We start from the raw sequence: 19,760 nt of genomic DNA, 5'->3' as shown, positions 1-19,760 counted from the left end.
GCAATATATTTCGCGCTATTCACGCGTAAGCGAGATTTAATCCGTCTTAGAAATCGTTCCAAATTGGTTCGAGGAAGATTATATGCCATTATTGATTTGTTAATAGGAGCAAAATCTATCAATTTGTACGTAATATGGCGTGTGGGGGGTGTTTTCACAAAAAACCTCAAATTTCTTGGAAAAAAAAAGTTGAATTTTATTTCACTACATTTAAATTTTCCATGTTATAACTCCTTCATAGACCTTAAAAGGCAGTCGGAACATTCAGGGCTTCGCCCTGATACGAGCAGTTTTGTTTCTCTTTAAAAACTCTGTTACCTCTGAGAACTCAGTTACCTCTGTGAACTCAGTTCTAATAGTCTCAATTAGTTTCTCGATGATGCTATTACACTCTATTCTCTAGATGAAGTGCATTTGTTCTCGTGTGTTAATTTGCGGTCTACGACTTAATTCTAATTTGATGAGAGGGATGTCCCGTCGTGCAAAAATCGACTTGGCCAGACCAGAAAAATCGTTTCGTCTACTTCATTAAGAACATGTGCTTGTTTGTTATTTGCTGTGAGGCGCATTTTCAGTTTTTCTCTGATTCTGGCGAAGTCCAGCTGTTTGGTTCAACAAAGAGCACAGCCTCTTGTAAATACAAGAAGAAAAGCAAAAAAAAAACAAGTGAAAGCGCAAAAGAATACGAGTAAAACCTGAAGAGGATTGTTGTAATTTTGAGATCCGAGTTTCCAAAATTGGTATTTTATTTTCAATTCAACTCGGTAGCTCAACTAAATAAACAAGAAAAGATAAAAATTGCCGCCCAGAAAAACTATGTTCAATAAAACTGAAAAACTTATAATTGTTTCAGCAGCTCGTAAATTTAACGCCATGAGGGGAAATTCTTGCTTTCAAAAAAAGTATTTTCTTTAAATTTAGTTTTATTTTTGCAATTTTTAGATACTTATTATTCTATGACGTACCACGTCGTTGACATCTGCATTGTCTGAGTAGAATGGCTTCTTGTCTCTCTCGTGCAAGTGGATAAAGTTCTCAATGTCAAGGTCAAATGAAGCAGAAGACGCACACTCCGCACTGTTAGTGGCCGTCTCACACTTGTCGAATAGCAGCTGCAGCAAAGGGAACAGAGGATGGCTGAAACAAACATAGCAACAATTGTAGTCCACGAACAGAGAGGTAGGAAGTTCGAGACTCTTCAGGAGCCATTGTTTTCACGCGATAAAAAATAAATGAAACTTGTCCTTAAGTTTTTCTAGTGCGCGAAGCTTAGAAATAATTCAACAAAAAATATATGGATATAATGATGTCCATGATTCGGTATGTTTGCGGAACGTAATGCATTTTCACTCAAAAGCATTTAAATTTTTGTCACAAAATCTTGAAATTTCATTTTTTTTAATCTAAATGTCAAACACATACATACATACATCAAATACACACACACCAGACACACACAAACACACGCGCACACATGATAAGGCAATAACGATAATTGTCAGTGTTTGAAGGTTTAAGGTTCTAGTGCTTAAACCAGCAATTATCGAATCAGGGTGAAACTGGATAGAAATCAGGTGTTGGCCTAAATGGCTGTTATTGAATCCTAAACGACATTAATCACGTTTAACGACCTTCATATGAGTCGAGTGGTTTACGATGTTTTACTTTCACTGCGAACATGTTTTCATTCAATTTGGACAACGCCAAAGTGCCTTTTGTTCACTTTTCCTCTGGCGTTTATTTTATATACAATCTGGATTATATATGTATAATACAACCTAGATTTACTTTGGCTAAGTCTGCATTTTGTTGTAATGTATAGTTGTGGTGTGGTAATGATTGTGTTTGGCATTTGGCAACAGTCGTCTGGCAATAGTCGACTGGAGCAGGCAGTTAAATTTCCGAGTGAATTTAGTTGAACCAAGTTCTAATCAGATGCCACACACCACACAAAACAACCCAACTGACCAGGTAGTCGAGTACCCAAAAACCACAAGCAAAACTTCAATTTTGAGCTTATTTTCAACCAAGTCTAGAAGTTCAAAAAACTATCAAATTAGATCGAAAGATTTATGAAAAGGTTAGAAAAATGGTACGGTTAGAAATTAAGAAAAAACCTCGGTAAATATTTGAAAAAGAAATATATATATATTTTTTTCGATATATATATTTTTTTTTTCGTGAAACGGGAATTGTTTTGGGCAAAAAAAAATTTCTCAACTCTGCAGTCTATTTTCTATTTATTCCAACTCGCCTGATGTTAGTGGGCTTTAAATTTTCTGTTTAGCGGTTGGTGATTATGGTCAACATGTTTAATCCGTTTGTTCTCTGGGTTAGTTAGTTGGTTTCTGTTGTTTACGTTTGTTCAGACTGATTGCACTGCAACAATGCAGTTCAAAAGAATTGACAATAATGGCAGTCAGTCAGAGTCAGTCGTCTGTCTGTTCTTTCCTTTGACAGTGGGAAGGTCTGTCTGCTAATCCCACTGTCGTCTACCTTCCCCCACACTGTCTGCCTCTCTATCTCATTCACTCATTACTATTCTCTTGAAACTATCTCAATTGGCATACAGCTCAACAAGCAGACATTTTCAATGCTTTTGCTATGATTGGTTTATTTTCATTTTGTTTAGAACTCCTAAAATTGTTGGTCAAACTACTTTTTTGGTCGTTTTTTAAAATTACCAAAAATTTGCCAAAGCCAGGTGACAAGTTTCAAACTGAAAATTTGTTAATTAAAAAGAAACAGTAGGTTAGTTGGGAATTAGACAAGACGATACTCTGATCCGATCTAGTCATGGTGTCTGGACAAGAGTGAATGCATGTCTGGGGATTATCTTCTGATCCTAATCATTGTTCCATCACTATGGTCTTATGGTCTTAGGGTGGCTTTTATGGCCGCTCATTACTTCCGCAGACAACGCCCCACTCTCACAACAACCCCCCCTCTGCACTGTGTAGCCTTAAGCGCATTACTAGCGGCCTGATTAGAATCAGGATGTGTACTGCAATTACCTTTGATACTAAACATGGTTTCACAACCGACTTCCTTCTTCGCTTAAAAATTCTATTTTTATCCCATTCTTTTTATTTTCGATTAAAATTACAGCTAATTTTTGGCCTGAGAAGCAAAAGGAAGCCCAAAAAGTTGGCTTCGAAAGCTAACATCACAGTCAAATAAAACTATCAGATGAATTTTACCTACCATGTTTCTGAACATAGTGAAAAATACTGACTCAGACTTTGCATAAATATGTCTCAAGTTTTATAAGCACAACATGGCTTAAGACATGTTAAAATATGTCTTAAGCTATGTTGTGCTTATAAAACTAGCATCAAGAACTAGATTTTCGGCCGATCATTCTTCGAACAATCTCTGATGATTGGAACCTAATTCACATTCAACTGTCACCTGTCAACATCAGTCATTTGAGCAACTTCTGCAATCTGGCTGTAACACAAAATTGCAGTTGGCAACTTTCGTATTTGCATTTCAGATTTCAGTCGATCTAGTTAGACTCTTTCGACCAACTAGAAGCTGATCCGCAAAAAGCGACAGATTGACACAACTCACTTAGGAACTGAGGTGATAGACTCACATAAGCAGCGTCATTCATTGATAAGGGGCTAACTAGTCAAACAAACCAAGGGGTTTACGATGTCTATTTTAGTCTGCAAGACACTCACTCCAATTGACTTGAAATTAGCTTATAAGTAAATATCTCAAAAAGTCACTTGTCTATCTATCATCCGTACCATGTTTTAGTCCACCCACAGGGCGAATGAAACTATGTCACATCATGTGTACCGAGCTATGCTGTTAGTATTACCCATTTTGTTGTATCATTTCATAACTTGTCTAATTAGTAATTCTAGGGGGGCGGCGATAGTAAATGTTCTTTAGAGTTCAGTGGCAGATTGGGTCGCCATTTGATTGAATTTGAAGTCGAGTGTAGATAAAGAGTGATCAAGATGATGACCACGGATGTTTAAAGGACAAACTCTGAGATTGAACTCAACGCAACGACCTTTCTTCTCTCTGTAGGTGAGAAGTCCAGAATATTTTGACTGGCCTTCAACTTAATTCAATTAGTTTTTGACAAAAAAATGGATACAATTTTCAACATTTTTCAATTTTTCGTTCACAAATTCCCTCAGAAGTATTATCAAGATCTATTGGATCTAATTTGCATCTAATGAAGCATTATTCGGATCGTTTATTGTTACTGCTATCACCTTAATAAGAATAGTTATACAAAAGAATACTCATTGGAAACTATAACGAAGATATCCTCGAGAAAAGAAAAAATATCTTCGAGCACAATTTTCCTTCTAAGACTCCGAATAATTGCTAAAAGAGCTTCCAATATGCAAGAAAAAAACAGCTTTGAGCCTGGAACCCTGGACTTTCCTGGCTTCAAGAAAAAATGCCCCTTTGAGTTTTTACCCAACCAATCAATGACTTCAGGTTTGAAAAAAAAATCAGAAAACAAAATTCTAGCAACAATTTTTTCAGGCATGCTGCGATAATGGTGTTTGCATAAAAAATTATGGTCCGCTGCATCTTTCGAGAAAAGATATCCGGTCAAGCATTTTTCTATTTCTTCAATTTCATTCATCCAATAACTTTAAACTCAATCACCATTCATTGGAACATGAGATTTTTCAGCGATTCAAGACGATTAAAACCATTAAGTCGAGTCTTAATCGTGTAAATCTAATTAGTATGATAGTACGCTTAATTTATTCTGTCACAGAGCAAAAAGCTGTTGTTTTTGGTCAATATCTAAACCATGAAAAAGCTCAGATTTAAATCAGACAAGACTGAAAACGTGAAAAAAATGCCAGAAAACAAACATCAGTCTAAAAGCACATGCCAAAATGCAAGATTGAAATTTGGCAAAGCTCTTCTACATTTCAATTTTGTCATTTAATCAGCTTTTAACTAAGTTATGAGCGAGTTTTATATGTGATATTATAAATAAACACCAAGTAAAACTTCAACAAGCAACGTATGTTATAAAGAGCCACGCCAAAATACGTGGCGAAGCAAACATAAACCACGACGAGTGATTGAATTTATAATAACTCGGCTCGTCATTAGTTTATGACATTTCACTTTCACGGTCCATAAATACACCTGAAGCGCTGCTTAATCTAAGCTACTACCACCAACCACACAACTGTGCCTATCAGTAAGAAAACAACTAGACTGTCTCTCAGACTTGAAAAGTAGCCTCGCCTACAAGCAGCTCAGTTATAAAAAGAAGACACGTTTAATCTCGAAAGTCAGAAGAGCAGTGAAGCGAGAGAAACGACATTTTGGCTTCAATAAAAACTAGCAACTGGCAGCCACAAATAGCATTGAATGTTGATAGAACACAAGAAAAATACACACAGAATGCACTTAAGGCCGAGAGCATATTGAGCGACTACTCAACGAGAATTAAGTGTCGTAAAAATGAGCCATAAAATGAAGAGCAAATGACGTACAATGAAACTGTAGTTTACAAAAACATTCATAAAGACAAAAACCGATAGATATATTGTTAGTCTGTCTCACGTTCAAAATCGAAAACCAATATGGATGGTTTCGACACGGACATCGAAGGTGTAGAGTAAATTATGAAAAAGATTTATTTCTCCAGAGATAAGACTATTTAACAAATTCAAGAGCTTTGTATTTCAAAGTCAAATTTAACAGATTCTCGGGTTGACAAAAAATCTTATCATACAATTCCACACTATGGAAATATGCTTATCAAACAATTCCACAGAAGAAACACGAAAAGGCATTGAAAGCAGTTTTCCATAGTATGGAATTGTATGACAAGCATTTTTTCATACTGTGGAACTGTATGACAAGCATTTTTCCATAAAATAATATGTCTAATTTTTAATGAGTGTTACCTTTATATTTTAATGTGGTTTGTCTGAAAACACAATATGAAGAATTTTCTCGGTAAAATATGGTTGGGAAACTCACGAAAAAATTTACAAACTTTTTGTATGCGGCTAGAAAACTTCTACTAGAAAAAACTCATGCCCTCGTTTTTGACCGATTTAAATTAATCCTTTTACATAAATAAACAAAACTGCTCATTTATCAAGGCGAAATTCTGAGTGTTCTGACTGCACTTAAAGGCCAATTTAAAAGTTTTGATTGAAACATTGATGAAATAACCGAAAACAAAGTTGTTTTTTTATTTCTTCTTCATTTTATTCCCCACAAGCCATGTTAAGTACATAGGGATTTTTAGGGGTCTCGTATCGTACTAATGAAACCAACTGCGTTGCCTCAATTCAAAGTAGAACGATTTCAAACTCCTTTTTATGCGTGTTATAAGAACCAACACGTGCGCTGATTATCCCTAATGAGCCAATTTAGCATTTTTAGAACCCTCATAACTTTAGGAACGAAGATATTTTTTTGATTTTTGAGCTCCGGAAAACAATGTTTTTCTGGTGTTATTAAAAACTTCCAGCAAACTGGCTTAGACAAAGTCAAAAACTGACTGAATGAAAAAGTAAAAAACCCCGAGCGCAAATCTTCTGTTGTATTTGAAATTGATAACCAAAAAAATAACTGGTGGTGACTTTGTGTGGAAATTTGAATCTTGGCTACATTATAGAAAAATATTTACAATTTTTCATGAAAAAATTTGTTATGGAACATTTTTGTTTAGGTATAGAAATGATTTTGCGACTAAACAAAAGAACGAAAAATGTTTTCCTCAATTTTTGCATTTATACTTGAATTTTTGTACACATGTATGGAAAAATGATTCTCATTCAATTTATTGTTCCGAATATTCAAAAATAGGGAGGAACTTTGTATTCGGGCGTGTTTTAGTTTTTTTGGTTTCCACGCAAAGTCAAGTACCTCAAATAATCATCGCAATGGGTCGAATGAGATATTATTTTAAGGCCCTTTTAATCGTGATTCGATCGACAATAAAAAAATTTCTCATTGTTGAGAAAAACTGGTTTCAAATTCTCGACTATTGGTCTTATTTCGAGCTAATAAGGTGAACGTGCAGGCTTACTATAGCTTAATTATGCTTATTTTAAGCAGTGAAAAGTAAGTTTTACTCGGTCAAAATTTCTTGGCCCCATTTTGGGAATATAAAAATTCTGCAAAAAAGATCTGTCGAAATTCTGTCAAAGATGCCTAATTTTTTTTTGTTCAGATCTTTTTTTCACACCACGCAGAAAAAACGACACTAATTTGAAAAAATAATAATAAATTGTATTTTTTAAGACTATGGTCGGAACATTCTGCGCTACTTGCATAGTTACCGGCTATCCTTATTTATATTTTTTAAACTATCAAAGTGGTTTAGACAACAACAAAACCATGTTGAAATAGTTTTTTTTTCGTTTATTGAAAATTTTTGTGCAAAAAATCACTGTGATCAAAATATTCTAAGGTATTTGCACAACCAATGGCTATTTTTGTTTTCTTATGTAAATTTTATGAAAATCTCTATTGATTCCAAAATGTACTATATCGCATTATATCGTATCATAGGGTTCAGATAAAAATATTTTCGCCTGATTTATTATTTCCAAGGCAAACAAAGGCCAGTTACAAATAAAAGCATCAAATACATAAAGACTACTTAGATTCTAATAAAAAATATATATTCAATGTGCGAATAGTTCAAATCATTTTAAGTAAATTTTTCGTGATTTGTGACATAAATCTTAGGCCATACGAGCTTTTACCTATAAATTTAAATTCAAAAAATATCGCCTGGAATTTTAATCCCAAATACGAAAATCAGAGCCAGAATAGTTTTTAAGGCCAGATGATTTTTCTTGAGGGACACAAAAGATGCATATAGGCGAAGCGAGTGTCCAAATGTCGAAGTTGAAACGGAAAGTTGTCATGTTAGATGTGTGTTCTTATGGAAACAAAGAACCCTTTGATTCACAATGGAGTAAACCAAGTGTCACAATTTAGTACCATCATAACGACCAACACTTTCTTGGCGAGCATTGTACCATTTGTGTCGTCATCACAGAAATGCAATCTGACAACAATAGAGATATGATTTGACTCGCTAGAGTAATTGTGTTTAATGAAGCCGACACCCATTGTTTGATTGTGTTTTTGTTGGTGTGTATGGGGGCCGGAGACATTTTAATTGGGGGTCATTTTACGGCCTAAATATAAGTGACAAATCGAGAGAAGAGAGACGGCTGCTCGTGACAAGCATCATTGCACTTGTAAGGACCTCTAAACTACAATACACAACAGAGGTAGTTATTAGTAATACTCTCTCCCAGTTGTCTTGAGAGGGAAGAGTTTCAGGTGGTTGAACAGAAACAAAAAGGACAAAAGGGGACAAGCGTCATAAAGGGAAAAGTGCTGAAAAGGGGAATAGTTCAACTAACTCCCACAAGCAACTAAAACCAATCGAGAAAAAATGTTCTTCGAATTTTAGCTATCTATTCTTCAGTCCAGATGAATCAAAAACGATTAAAAATTTTGACTTATTGAGAAAAAACTTCTAAACTTCAAATTATCCTTATGTATTATTTCAATAAATTTATAGGAGCCCAAACATTTTAACATCAATATGGAATTACAATGAAAAAGGATAAGTTAATCAATGAGAATAGTGTCATAACATATTTGAAAAAATCTCCAAAAGACTCCTCAAAACTCGTCGGTCAACTTATTACTTACAAAAACTATCTCCATCTAAATTTAATTTAGTCTGTTCTCTTCTCTTGATTTTGTTCTGTAGTAAGAAGTCACTTGTTGAAATTGTTTTTGTGAGAGGAACAGGCGAGGGATCCACTCAAGTGTGTGTGTGTGGGAGATGCCCCCACCCCCCATCCCCACACACACACATGACTATATACTAGGGGTGACATGAATATATGCATGGCTGGTGGCACTGAGTGGCAACTTCTATCCGACACAGTCACAGACGCTCAAGATGCCACTCATCAAATTACATTTGTGATTAAACATCCAATTCAAACCCGCTATGTGAACATGCACTACATATGTGGAATAATAACCACTCAAAATACAAAATGCATCTATCTACAGAAGTCCAGAAGTTATGCAGTAATGTGAAAACTAGTCAAAAAACATTTTTATCATTCAATTTTTCATAACTTTTTTGAAAAGTGACAGATTAAATTACTAAACTTTCAGAAAAAGCGGGAAAATTATGAGTAAAAAAGTGCAAAAATGAAGAAAAATATGTGAAAACTTCAATTAACATCATTTTGTTCAGGTTTCGAAATTTTTTCAACGCCCAATTTAAGTTGAACAACTATATTTAAAGTATGAAAACTTTCACTGCAGCAAATGTTGTTGTCAGATTTGAACTACAATGTGTATTTGAAAATGAAAAAAAAAAATGAAAAAGAAATTGGCCGAAAATGGGAAAACAGGCTGACAATTGACATGCAGACTCATAGACACTTGAAAACATTGCCGACATTGATGTGCAAAATGACACGCTCTTCAAAATGCCACACATTCATATTTTAGATGAATAAATTTCATCAACTTCACATTCTTTTAAATAGAGAACTTCTGAGTGTGAAGTCACAACTCAAATGTGACAAAATAGGGAGATACGTGCTAAAATTGGAATGTTATAATTTTTGTAAGAATTGCTGATAATGTGACAAAAAGTTAACATGCTTGAGAAGTTTGAATGAGTTTGCAATATGTCAAGTTGTGTCAGACAAAGCGAAGATTAAAAAGTATTGAAGAATTTGAGACTACTCAACTGTGCATCATTCAACAACTGAATGTCGATTCACTAGAAGGAAGAGCCTAAAAATTTTGACGAAGTAACATGAAAAAAGGAAAATTCTATCTGCCTTCATACATCCGAAAAAAAACAGCTCTATAAATATGCCTAAAAACCAAACATCAAAACAGATTATGAAATTTCGATCTTGCCTACGATGCTTGTGAAAAAATCAAGAAATAAAAAAAAACGGAGATAAAAGTGACAAATTTCAAGGGGGAAAATCTCTTAAAATATTAAAGATCAATTATGATTATTAAAAGTGCTAATAACTTTGGCGACAGGTTGTATGGTAAATTAACAAATTGATCGACGTTTTATATTCAAAAATTCATCACCTAAAAGCCTTTTCTGCTTTTCAATCAAGTGGCAAAAACAACACAACCCAACTCAACTCAATTCATTGATTAGTGATCGCTTTTTGGTTCTCCCGCTTAACTAATCGCTCCGCCGATTTAAGAAGCGACGTTGCGGACCCAAATTTAAGACGGGCAATTTGGGGGTAATTTAGGGCGAAGGGAGGAAACCATTAATCTACTGTGAATTTATTAGCTGGAAAGACAGAGAGAGAAACGAAATACTTATTGTTTTTTCATTCACTATCGGTTCGGCTGCTTGTTTGCAAAATGAGAGAATTTATTGACAACGTGTGACGGAATTTGGGGAAATGAGACCTAGTTGGGGGGGGGGGACATTCTCATACTAAGATGCTGCAATGGAATATTTGTTATATTATGCATAATGCATAGCTTAGGGACTATGGATCAATTGTGATTGTGGTCATCAATAGGCCGTCAAGTGACTTCGGGCTAATTATAAGAGGAGAGCCTCGCCCTTTTTCCCTTATGCCTCAATTATTCGGCCTATGAACGTCAATATTGCAGTGTCAGAATCGATCGGACAGCGCTTGATTGTATCAATAGGGTTCCCACCTCCCCCCCCCCCCTTAAGCCACAACAACTGATACAAGAATTTCCATTATTTGCTCATAAAAAGGGCAGACAAAAATTCATTGTTCCAAGTCAATGAAAAACTGCATTAATCAGAACAAAATGTGAGTTTTAAAGCAAATGAGGATATTTTTTTCTATGAATGAAAAATTTTCTCAAAATTCAATGATTTTTCGTTGATAAATTGATGTCTCTTAGGTTTTTTTTCCAACTCTTCTATTTAAAAAAAATGATGAAATTTAAGCATCCTTTGAAATAATTACGGGAAGGCGTTTCAAAATTCAAATGGCGGTCACTACTTGACTTTAAACACATCGCTTAACACTTTTTTCCGGCCAGCTTCAAGTCATTTTCTGGAAATTGTCGTCGTTTAATTTGCCTGTTCACTTTCCCTCAATTTGATGCCAATGGCAATTTATTAGCACACGAGAAAAGTGTCCTTATACTTGATGGGTCTTGGAAATTTTCCTAAAATTACTCAGATCAAAAATAGGAAAAAGGCGGTAGCCGCGGCAAGAACGATTAAGTTTGATCAGTGCACTTTTTTCTATTTCCGAGTTATTTTCTGTTCTTTTTTTGTTTGTGTCTGTTTAATTGAGCATATTTTAGCTGAAAAGGGGAGGAAAGAGAGAGAGGGGGGGGGAGGGGTTGGACGTGTTAGTGAAGTGTTAGATAATAAATCGACAGTAGGGGTGATTGAGAATTGATGTGAGCTGAGAAGTGAATGTGAGTTAATGCATAGAGTTGGGGGCTGAAACACTACAAGGGAAGCAGAAGCAATAAATTAGAAAACAATTCAATCGAGTCGAATTAATTCACTTTGGGATTTGAAGGGTTTCAATTTGAGAAGTGAATTGCCTGTTTGAGAACCTCGAGTGATTTTCCCTCTAATGGTTTCGCTTTTATGTACTCTTTTTCAACCTCAGATTACAATAAACACGCCAAAACACAAACAAACAACGTTCATCAAAATCAAAACCAAACATCTTTCTATCAACAATTCAAAATAATCAGCGAAACGTAGTTTTTTAAAAAAAAAAAGATGAGATTTTTTAAAACACTGCTTTCATTGTCTATTCCAAATTTGAATGTTAAATTTTGAAAACAAGACAAAACAGATACAAAAATTAAGCTTTCCAAAATTTTTAAATCTTATGTTCCACGATTCATTAAAAAATTTAAGATCGCATAGTTAGCTTGTAGTGTATGTGAGCATAACAAATTAACAAACTTAGTATTAAGCAGAATGACTTTAATTTGTACTTACTTGAAAATGACTTTTTTGTCGTTCTCGAATTGCTGATGGTCTGTGACTCCCAACGAAGAGCCGCCAGTGGTGAGAGGCGTGTTGGACCCCGCGACAACTGTCGTGTCCCCACCCCCACCCCCGGGTGTGTTGTGATTACTGGCCCTTCCTCCCCCTGTCCCGGCGCCACTTGATAAATGAGCAGCGGAGTTAAGGGGGATCGAACCTGCTCCCCCTGAGGAAGGACTGCCTTCGGTGCCACCGCTAAGTTGTTGCGGTTGTGCCGCTGTTAAGAGACTGTTGGCGGTGCTGTTCGAAAGAGGCGACAACTCTTGCTTCATGTTGGCAGAGTTATTTAAAGACCCGCCGCTAGTCATAACTGAGTTATAATTTTGAGGCGTGGTCCCGGGTAAAGGCATATTAAGTGGGGACGTATTCTGCTGCGGCTGTTGCTGGACATAACCTCCCATGTTTGAGGTCCCGTTAAGGGGGGACGTCAAGTGGTGTTGGGGACCGATGAGGTGGTTGTTGGCAGAATTGCCCCCCAGTAGACTGTGGGATAGACTATGCATTATTTTGCTGTCATTATAATCAAATGAGGCCGGCGCATACTGTGTGTTGTTGTTCAAGTGAGTTAAACCCCCGCTACTTGTCATTGATTGCGAATCAAAATTGAGCGCCGGGTTATAAAATGTTTCCAGTAGAGCTGCCGTCTTGAACTCCAAACACTAGCTTTTCTCGGAAATTTCAAGTTATTCTTTGACCGAACGTCCAATTTATGTCAATTTCGGGGCTGATTGTTTAAGCGAATTAGATTTTTATGGAGCAGCTTTCAGTTCGGCTCTGTAAATATTTCGACTTCGGTTCGTTTCGTCCAGTTGAATACCCTGTTTGTGTTGATTGATGTGTCATAGTTCTGCGTTTCCTGGATAAGTAAACACCTGAAAAAATTGAAAAGTCAAGTTGGGATTACTAACTAATCTGCTAACTAGGAAACGAATGTCAACTGAATAGGCGTGATGTTATTTTACAGGCAGTTAGGAGGCAGGGCTAATATTAATAAACAACCCCTCACCCCCCCCCCTGAAGCAGCATCTGCCTTTTTATTGGGTTTGCATCATCAACACATTAATCAATTACACACCTGTCTAAAACAGTCAGTCGCACATTCAATTCTAACTATTCCGACTCCATAACACCAATTTATCTATCCCCCTATCTCTATAAAAATGAATCCAGGCTAAATAAGAAACTTGAAAGGATTTACTTGAAAGAAACTCCAATATTGTCGAAGCAAGGCACGCTTTTTCTATATTACACGCTACTTTTTGTCATTTGATGAAAAATATCATTTGGATTTTGCCTTTTTGATTAAAAAAAAAAGTGAAAAAGTTTATTTTTTTTAGAGCTAAAGAATTTTTTAAAGATTGACCTCCTAAATGAGCACACATATATTAAGAAACTTGCAAAATCAAAACTGATCCAAAATATGATTTAATTTTGCCCCAAATTCAAAACAACAAACCAGTTTATTTCAATGTTTTTCAAAAGTTTTTTTTGACGCTGAGTTTGTTAATTTTTTACATTTTTTGATGACATTTTTTACAATATGAAAAAAGGTGTCAATTCATATTCATATTGGTATGCTAATTTAGCTGACCCGCTGTTGATCTGTATATTAAGAGTATAGTAAAAAAAAGGGCGGATCCCTAGCGCATGTTAATACTTTGAGTGATGGGACCAGATGAATAAAAGGACGGATGTTGAATACATTACTTCATAGAAAGAGATGGATAGAGAGAGAATAAAGACAATATATAAACCAATATATCTGCATGTAGCTGCTAGTAGTTACTAGTAACCTAGTCAACTGCCCAGTTTTTAGGCCCACCCGCCCTAAGCCCAAGTCCAAATCACCTGGGACTGACTTTTTACCCTGTTTTCCTCCGTACCTTCATCAGAAAAAAGACATCTTGCATATATCAATTGCACTTTTGAAATTATATCGATGACAATTCATTTTTCTGGAAATTTCTATTCTGTTTTTTTTTTATATAATCGAAAATTTGGCTGCCCAAATGTCAGTTAGGAATAGAATTGAATTTTTCTTGAAATCTTTTTGATGTTCTGGAAACATTTTTGTGGGCCTTTCTTCATTTTGAAATATCAATTTAATAGTTTTTTATCGTCTTTCAACTCCTATTTTGCTTTGTGCTGGGATGGGAATGAATTGAATTGTAATTATGCAAATATAGGACTGGATTTATATTCAACAGGATATGAGATTCTCTCTTTCTCTCGTTTGATTGCTGCTCTAATTCTCGACATGCCCCCCCCCCCCCGCCTGATTTTAGGTGCAATGACATGTAGCAGTGCAAAGTAATGAAAAAATAGACCATGCTCATAAATTCCAAAGTTGCTATTTAGTTAGTTAATCTACAAGCATCAGTGATGAAACGAAACGAATGTCTAAACCGAGAAATATTCAGACGAGTCAAAAAACCATACTTAATTCTTCAACTAGCCAATTTTTTCTCAGCACTTTGAAAAAATGATTTTTTCGATCGCCTCATCGATTTCTTATGAACATTTTGGCCAATTTCCTACAGAACCAGAAAATTTACACATGAAGAAAAAAAATATTTTTTTGCTTGCAAATTACTTTTGCAATATCTCAATATTTCTAGAAGTGACTTCATTTCAAATAAAAGACCACATTTTTGAAAGATCCCCGTACTGCACTGAGAGTTAATTTAACAACAGAATAAGAACAGACAGATCATATTTCATACCGTGCCGCAACGTGTGTAGTTGCATTTAAGTAAAATTTTACGTGAGCCCAAAGGCAACATAACGGTTAAAGAGCTAGAGTAGAAAAGAGAGAGAGAGAGTGAAAAAAAATTGACAAATTCTGGGCCGGATTGACTGCTGCTACTCAATCAATGCTGTTGTGTTGCGGGGCCGCCTTCTAAATTATGGGCACGTCATTGCATTCCGGGCAAAATTTAGCGGGCAGCGGCAGGCGCCGCGTACGGGGTGGGGTTGGGTTTAACAACAGGGTAATAGATACGATTGCTACATGAATATGTTATGTTAAAAACACCATGCTAACTAATGCATCAATGCATATTGACAAGCACGTAGACAGGAACAGGGTTACTGGAAAAATTACAATTTGAATGAATGCTGATTGATTTAGCGCAGTAACAGTAGTATATTGGGGCGGCAATTGCATTTCAACAGGGCTGCTGCAGTTGATTTCGAGCGGGTACTTGAATATTATTAAGAGTATACAGGGTTTTAAGTGTATATAATTAAGGGTTCGACAGTTCAACTAGTTTCGTAACTAGGCTCAAAAACGGAGGTAAAACCTAAAAGTTTCTAAATGATTTCAGTTGACTCAGATTTCCAAGATAGATTTGATTAGATTTGATTAACCTTTGTGATAGATTTGATTAACCTTTTAAAACAATCGATTTGACCAATCAGAGAAGAAATCTTTCGGATGACGTAATATTCAGTTAATAATGATTGTTGTGAAAAAACTGCTGAGAGCTGGGGACAAGGTTGAAATGGAAAAAAAGTCGCGTCAATTTTGAATAAGGAGAAAAAAAAACAGTTGCAATTATGTAATCGATTGCGCAATGTTGCATGCATTTGTGAGCAATGTTGCATAATTCTTTTTAGGCGGCGGAGCGAAAAGGTGAACAAACGGGCTCGAGGCTGAAGTGAAAAACGATAAAATTGCTCAGAAAACTAAGAATCCTTGTCATGGCTAAAAACCAATGCATTGTTTTTTTGATTTTTTCTAACAATAGTCAATGGTTCATCAAATGTTTTAGATCAAACTTTTTGTGCAAAAGAGTGATATAGGTTCCATAATCTAAATCGAATGAAACAAAGTAAATTTTAAAAACCCGTTTTATTCATCAACGAAATATTCAAAAACATTTTTTGATAGTTTTTTTTAGTGAAAACTTTCTAAAGCAATAATATGCTCTATAACGTATATTTTTCTCACAGTGAGTTGTTTTGATTCATGCTAGGGTAAATGACTCACTTAGCAAAAACTTGGAGGGGGAAAGGGAGGGGTGGGTGGGTAGCTGGATGATTTTGAAATCTGTAGGAAAAGGGAATGGGTATATGAAATGAGGATGTGGAATGATTTTGGGGGCTTGGCGGAGGGTGTGAAAGTGACAGCTGCCCAGGTGAAAATTACTCATAACACGTCACATATGACAGCATAACAACACATCATAACATCCGATGATGACAACTCATTCACATCACTTAGACATACATAGCCCAACCCTCAAACCCGCCCTAACCCTTGCCTCGCAACAACTTCCAAACAAGCATTAAATGAATGAAAAACAAGGACTTACAACCATAAATCATCAGTGGAGTATGGTATATAGAGAGAAATGACTTGGATTTAGTGATGCAATAAATAATGAAAGTAATGACCCCCCACCTTGTCCCAAATTTCAGATCAATGTCAACTCCCTCTTTACTCCGCCCCACCCCCAGTCAGAAGAAATCAACTCACTCTACACTGCTGAATAAAAGACTATAAAAGGAAACTATCTTTTCGCTAAATTCCTATTTTGTAACCCTGGTGGAAAAATGAAAAACGTAAATAAAAATAAATATTCCGTTTTCTTCGAAAGTCGGAACAAAAAACAACATACTGCTTCAGAAGATTTTAAGGCCCATATTAATTTTTGATAACATCTATAATTAGGGAATCAATTATCATGCTTGTACCCAACAGCTCATTTGAAAATCAAAGCAAGCAAGGCTCAAAAAAAGCTGAAAGCTTAGCTAAATACTAAAAAAAACTGCTAACAAAAAAACTTCAGCAAAAAACTTTTCCAAAAAAAAACGTTTTTAGCTTAATGTCATGTAATATCTGCTTTCTAGGGCTAAATTGAACCTTTTCTTATGCTAAATAGAACCTAAAAACTAAACTTTGATCAATTTTACAAAGCTTCTTAAAAAAACTATTGATAATAAATGAAAACTAGAACATAAAATTACGAGTAAAATCATGAAGAGGTTCTTAAAGAGCATAGTCATAAACATTGATAAATCAAAATATTTAATCCCCAAATTATCAAAATGCCCAATATGTTCCAGATTTATTATTAAGAGCTGCTTATGGTCAACAATGCAGGGACCTAGTTAGTAAACTTAATCAGATTAGGACTATGCTATCTCGCGGTTTGTTTACAAGTCATGACCGGGAAACCATTTGGCAAGCCCCGGCTACAAATTCAGCTAAACCAGTAATAATTGATTACGAAGTCTGTGTTTCTAGAACGAAAAGACACAAATTGGAATTAAAACCCCCACCCGTTGCTCCAAAATGAACAACCCTAAAAGAACCGTTTCAGCGCAAAAAAATGAACTTATGAATCATTGCAGATAAATATTGAATCACATTAGAAGCAGATATTTATTCACGCGAAAACTTTGCTTTACCTTGTTTTCTTTCTGAGTTGAAGCATTTTGAAATTGTTTTTGTTTTAGTTTTCGATAAGAGTACCATCAATTGAAAATTTTAGAAGTGCAGTGTTAAAGCAAAGCGAAAATCGACCAAAATTATTGTCCCAAAAACTCATTAGAAATCTGAAAACGGTTCTTTTAAAAATAATTAATAGTTGCCCAAATTATTTCAAGAAAAAGAAAAGTTGTTCCCTAGTTTTAAAATTAATCATTATTGAACATGCGAATTTCCTTTGCTCTCAAGGCCAAAAGCGGAAGTTAAATTTGAACCTGAAGTGAGAAGTGTCGAAAATTGCGTGATTGACATTTATTCGGGGTGAATAAGTTGGATAATGGCGGTAGAATAAGGCAGATCAAAGCGGAAGGTTGACGAATTAACTTTGAGTGACAGCTGATATTGGCATTTAGGGTGGACAAAGTGAGAAGTTGACAAACAATTGAGTTGGGTTCAGTTCAGTTTCGGTCGAGTTCGGAATTATATAAGCACAGGCAAGGTGTCACCAAAGTTGAAATGACAGAGATCAAAATTAAAAGGCATGTGTCACAAATTGTCTCGCAAGCAAAGGCAATCCAAAAAAAGTAACGTAGACATACATACGTACAACAGGGAAGGAAAAGAGGAGAATTGGAAAGCCGGCTTGGCTTGGATTGGAAAAATAGAAAATAGCAAAATAAACAGCGACTCAGGAAAGAACGAATAGGAAAATGATCTAATGTGCAAGTTGCGCTGAAGACAAGAGTGAACAACTACACTACTATTGCTGAACTAGTAGGCTAGGAAGAAGGGAGGCAGTAAAAAAGAAGTAGAAAAGCTGCTTGGAATAAAAATTAAGGCGTTGCTAGATCAGAGTTGAGGTGGATTTGTGCGGTGGTGATTGTGATAGCTGGCAGTTAAAGCGCCGAACAGCCAGTAGATAGAGACATACACGTACACACATGTATAGAAGTGGAGGAGATACAGGAGGGGGATTGAGGAGGCGGCGGCGGCGGCGGCCAGTCACTATTTCAGTATTGAGTGGAGTAGTAACAAATACAGCTTAATGATATGCCGAAATCCAAATGATATTTCTCCCAACCTCCCTCCAATCCCTATTTCACTATCCTACTTCTACAACTAGTAGTATCCTTCTCCTGTCTGTCTTACTTAGCCGATTCTGTCGTCGCTGCTATCACACGATTTCACTACTTTTGTGTCTTTGGATTGGCTAAGAAGGAAAAAGAGAATAGAAATAGAACGGTAATTCGGTCTGGGTCGCCATTGAAATCGCAATGACAGCATTGTCTTGGTTTCTCTATTTTTTCGCACCCCAAGTAGCAGTAATATTAGTAGTTTTAGTTAGTTGGTATTAGTTAGTATACCTGCCCTTTTCTGTAACTGATTCTCATTCCAATTCTAGCACTACATGTCACTAGTTGTCCTTAGAGCTGTCGTAGCCTTATTTTTACCGTTTTGTCACGTGGTTTTGTCTTTCTCTGGCTCTTTAGCTAGTATGCCGGACGGTACGGGAGGGGCAATCTATTTCACGCTGGAAGTGAGATAGGGGGGGGGGGGGTGTTGGGGGATTAGGGGCAGGGTTGTGTTGCGTTGTCATTTGGGTGAAGTGAAAGTGAGTGAAAGAGAGCAATAGAAATATTGGCTCAATTTGGGAGGGATCTATTTCCCTATTTTATACCTCCTTTGTTTATTGCCCCCAGCCTTCAACCCCCCACCTAACCGCAGTGCAGTTGTACGTTCTAGTTCCATATATCAAGCTCCCTTTCCTCAGCCCAAAAGTAATCATGGCAGCGTATATATGACTTGTCATGTCATAAAGTTGGGCTGGCGCAGAATAAATAAGTTCAATAAAACTGTGGCCGTCCAAATCCACATTTCAAATTCAATTTCCCGTCCCCCATTCTGCCTTCACACTATTCATGTACTCGCATTTCATGTCACGTCTAACTCTAACGTCGACAAGGGAGGGATTAACTCCGTTTTCTATTTTGAATTTCGCTAGAAAACGTCTGCTTGAAAACTCAAAAACAAACAGAAAAGTCTAAAAAAAGTTCCGAAAACTGTCCAAGCAGGATTCGAATCAACTTTTGTTTATTTACCAGGTTAAAAAGGTCAGCAAACTCAACAGATCACAAAACGAACCTGGATCAGAAAATATACAACTAATTCGACTTAAATATCAGCGCGGAATCTAAACAATAATGTCGACTCATTGCAATTTGTGAAGTACATTTAAGAGAAATTTCTCATTTGGGAGCCTTTTCGATGGGGCAATGA

At 36.1% G+C, this 19,760-nt stretch overlaps 2 protein-coding genes across 7 annotated transcripts in view; one reads left to right on the top strand and one right to left on the bottom strand.

Annotated features, from left to right (window-relative positions):
- LOC134854429 (uncharacterized) overlaps positions 1 to 19,760 on the top strand; it is a 227,818-nt gene that overhangs the window by 20,129 nt on the left and 187,929 nt on the right. The gene's annotated exons all lie outside the window — the stretch shown is intronic.
- Positions 1 to 19,760, bottom strand: part of LOC134854428 (uncharacterized) — a 63,834-nt gene that overhangs the window by 22,572 nt on the left and 21,502 nt on the right. For 4 of the 6 annotated variants that reach the window (XM_063870671.1, XM_063870675.1, XM_063870670.1 and 1 more), the window contains 2 exons: positions 12,002 to 12,921; positions 966 to 1,137 (listed from right to left, as the gene is read on the bottom strand). In XM_063870671.1, coding sequence (XP_063726741.1) covers positions 966 to 1,137; positions 12,002 to 12,636 — 807 coding nt within the window. In that variant the 5' untranslated portion in view covers positions 12,637 to 12,921. Of the gene's footprint in view, positions 1 to 965; positions 1,138 to 12,001; positions 12,922 to 16,454; positions 16,499 to 17,758; positions 18,841 to 19,760 lie in introns of those variants that run through there. The other 2 variants (XM_063870672.1, XM_063870674.1) reach the window with 2 other exon arrangements.

The sequence above is a fragment of the Symsagittifera roscoffensis genome, chromosome 9, assembly GCF_963678635.1.
Source record: "Symsagittifera roscoffensis chromosome 9, txSymRosc1.1, whole genome shotgun sequence".
Taxonomy (NCBI): domain Eukaryota; kingdom Metazoa; phylum Xenacoelomorpha; order Acoela; family Convolutidae; genus Symsagittifera; species Symsagittifera roscoffensis.
The sequence above is the reverse complement of the archived record's forward strand: the minus strand, read 5'-3'. Positions and strand labels throughout refer to the sequence as shown.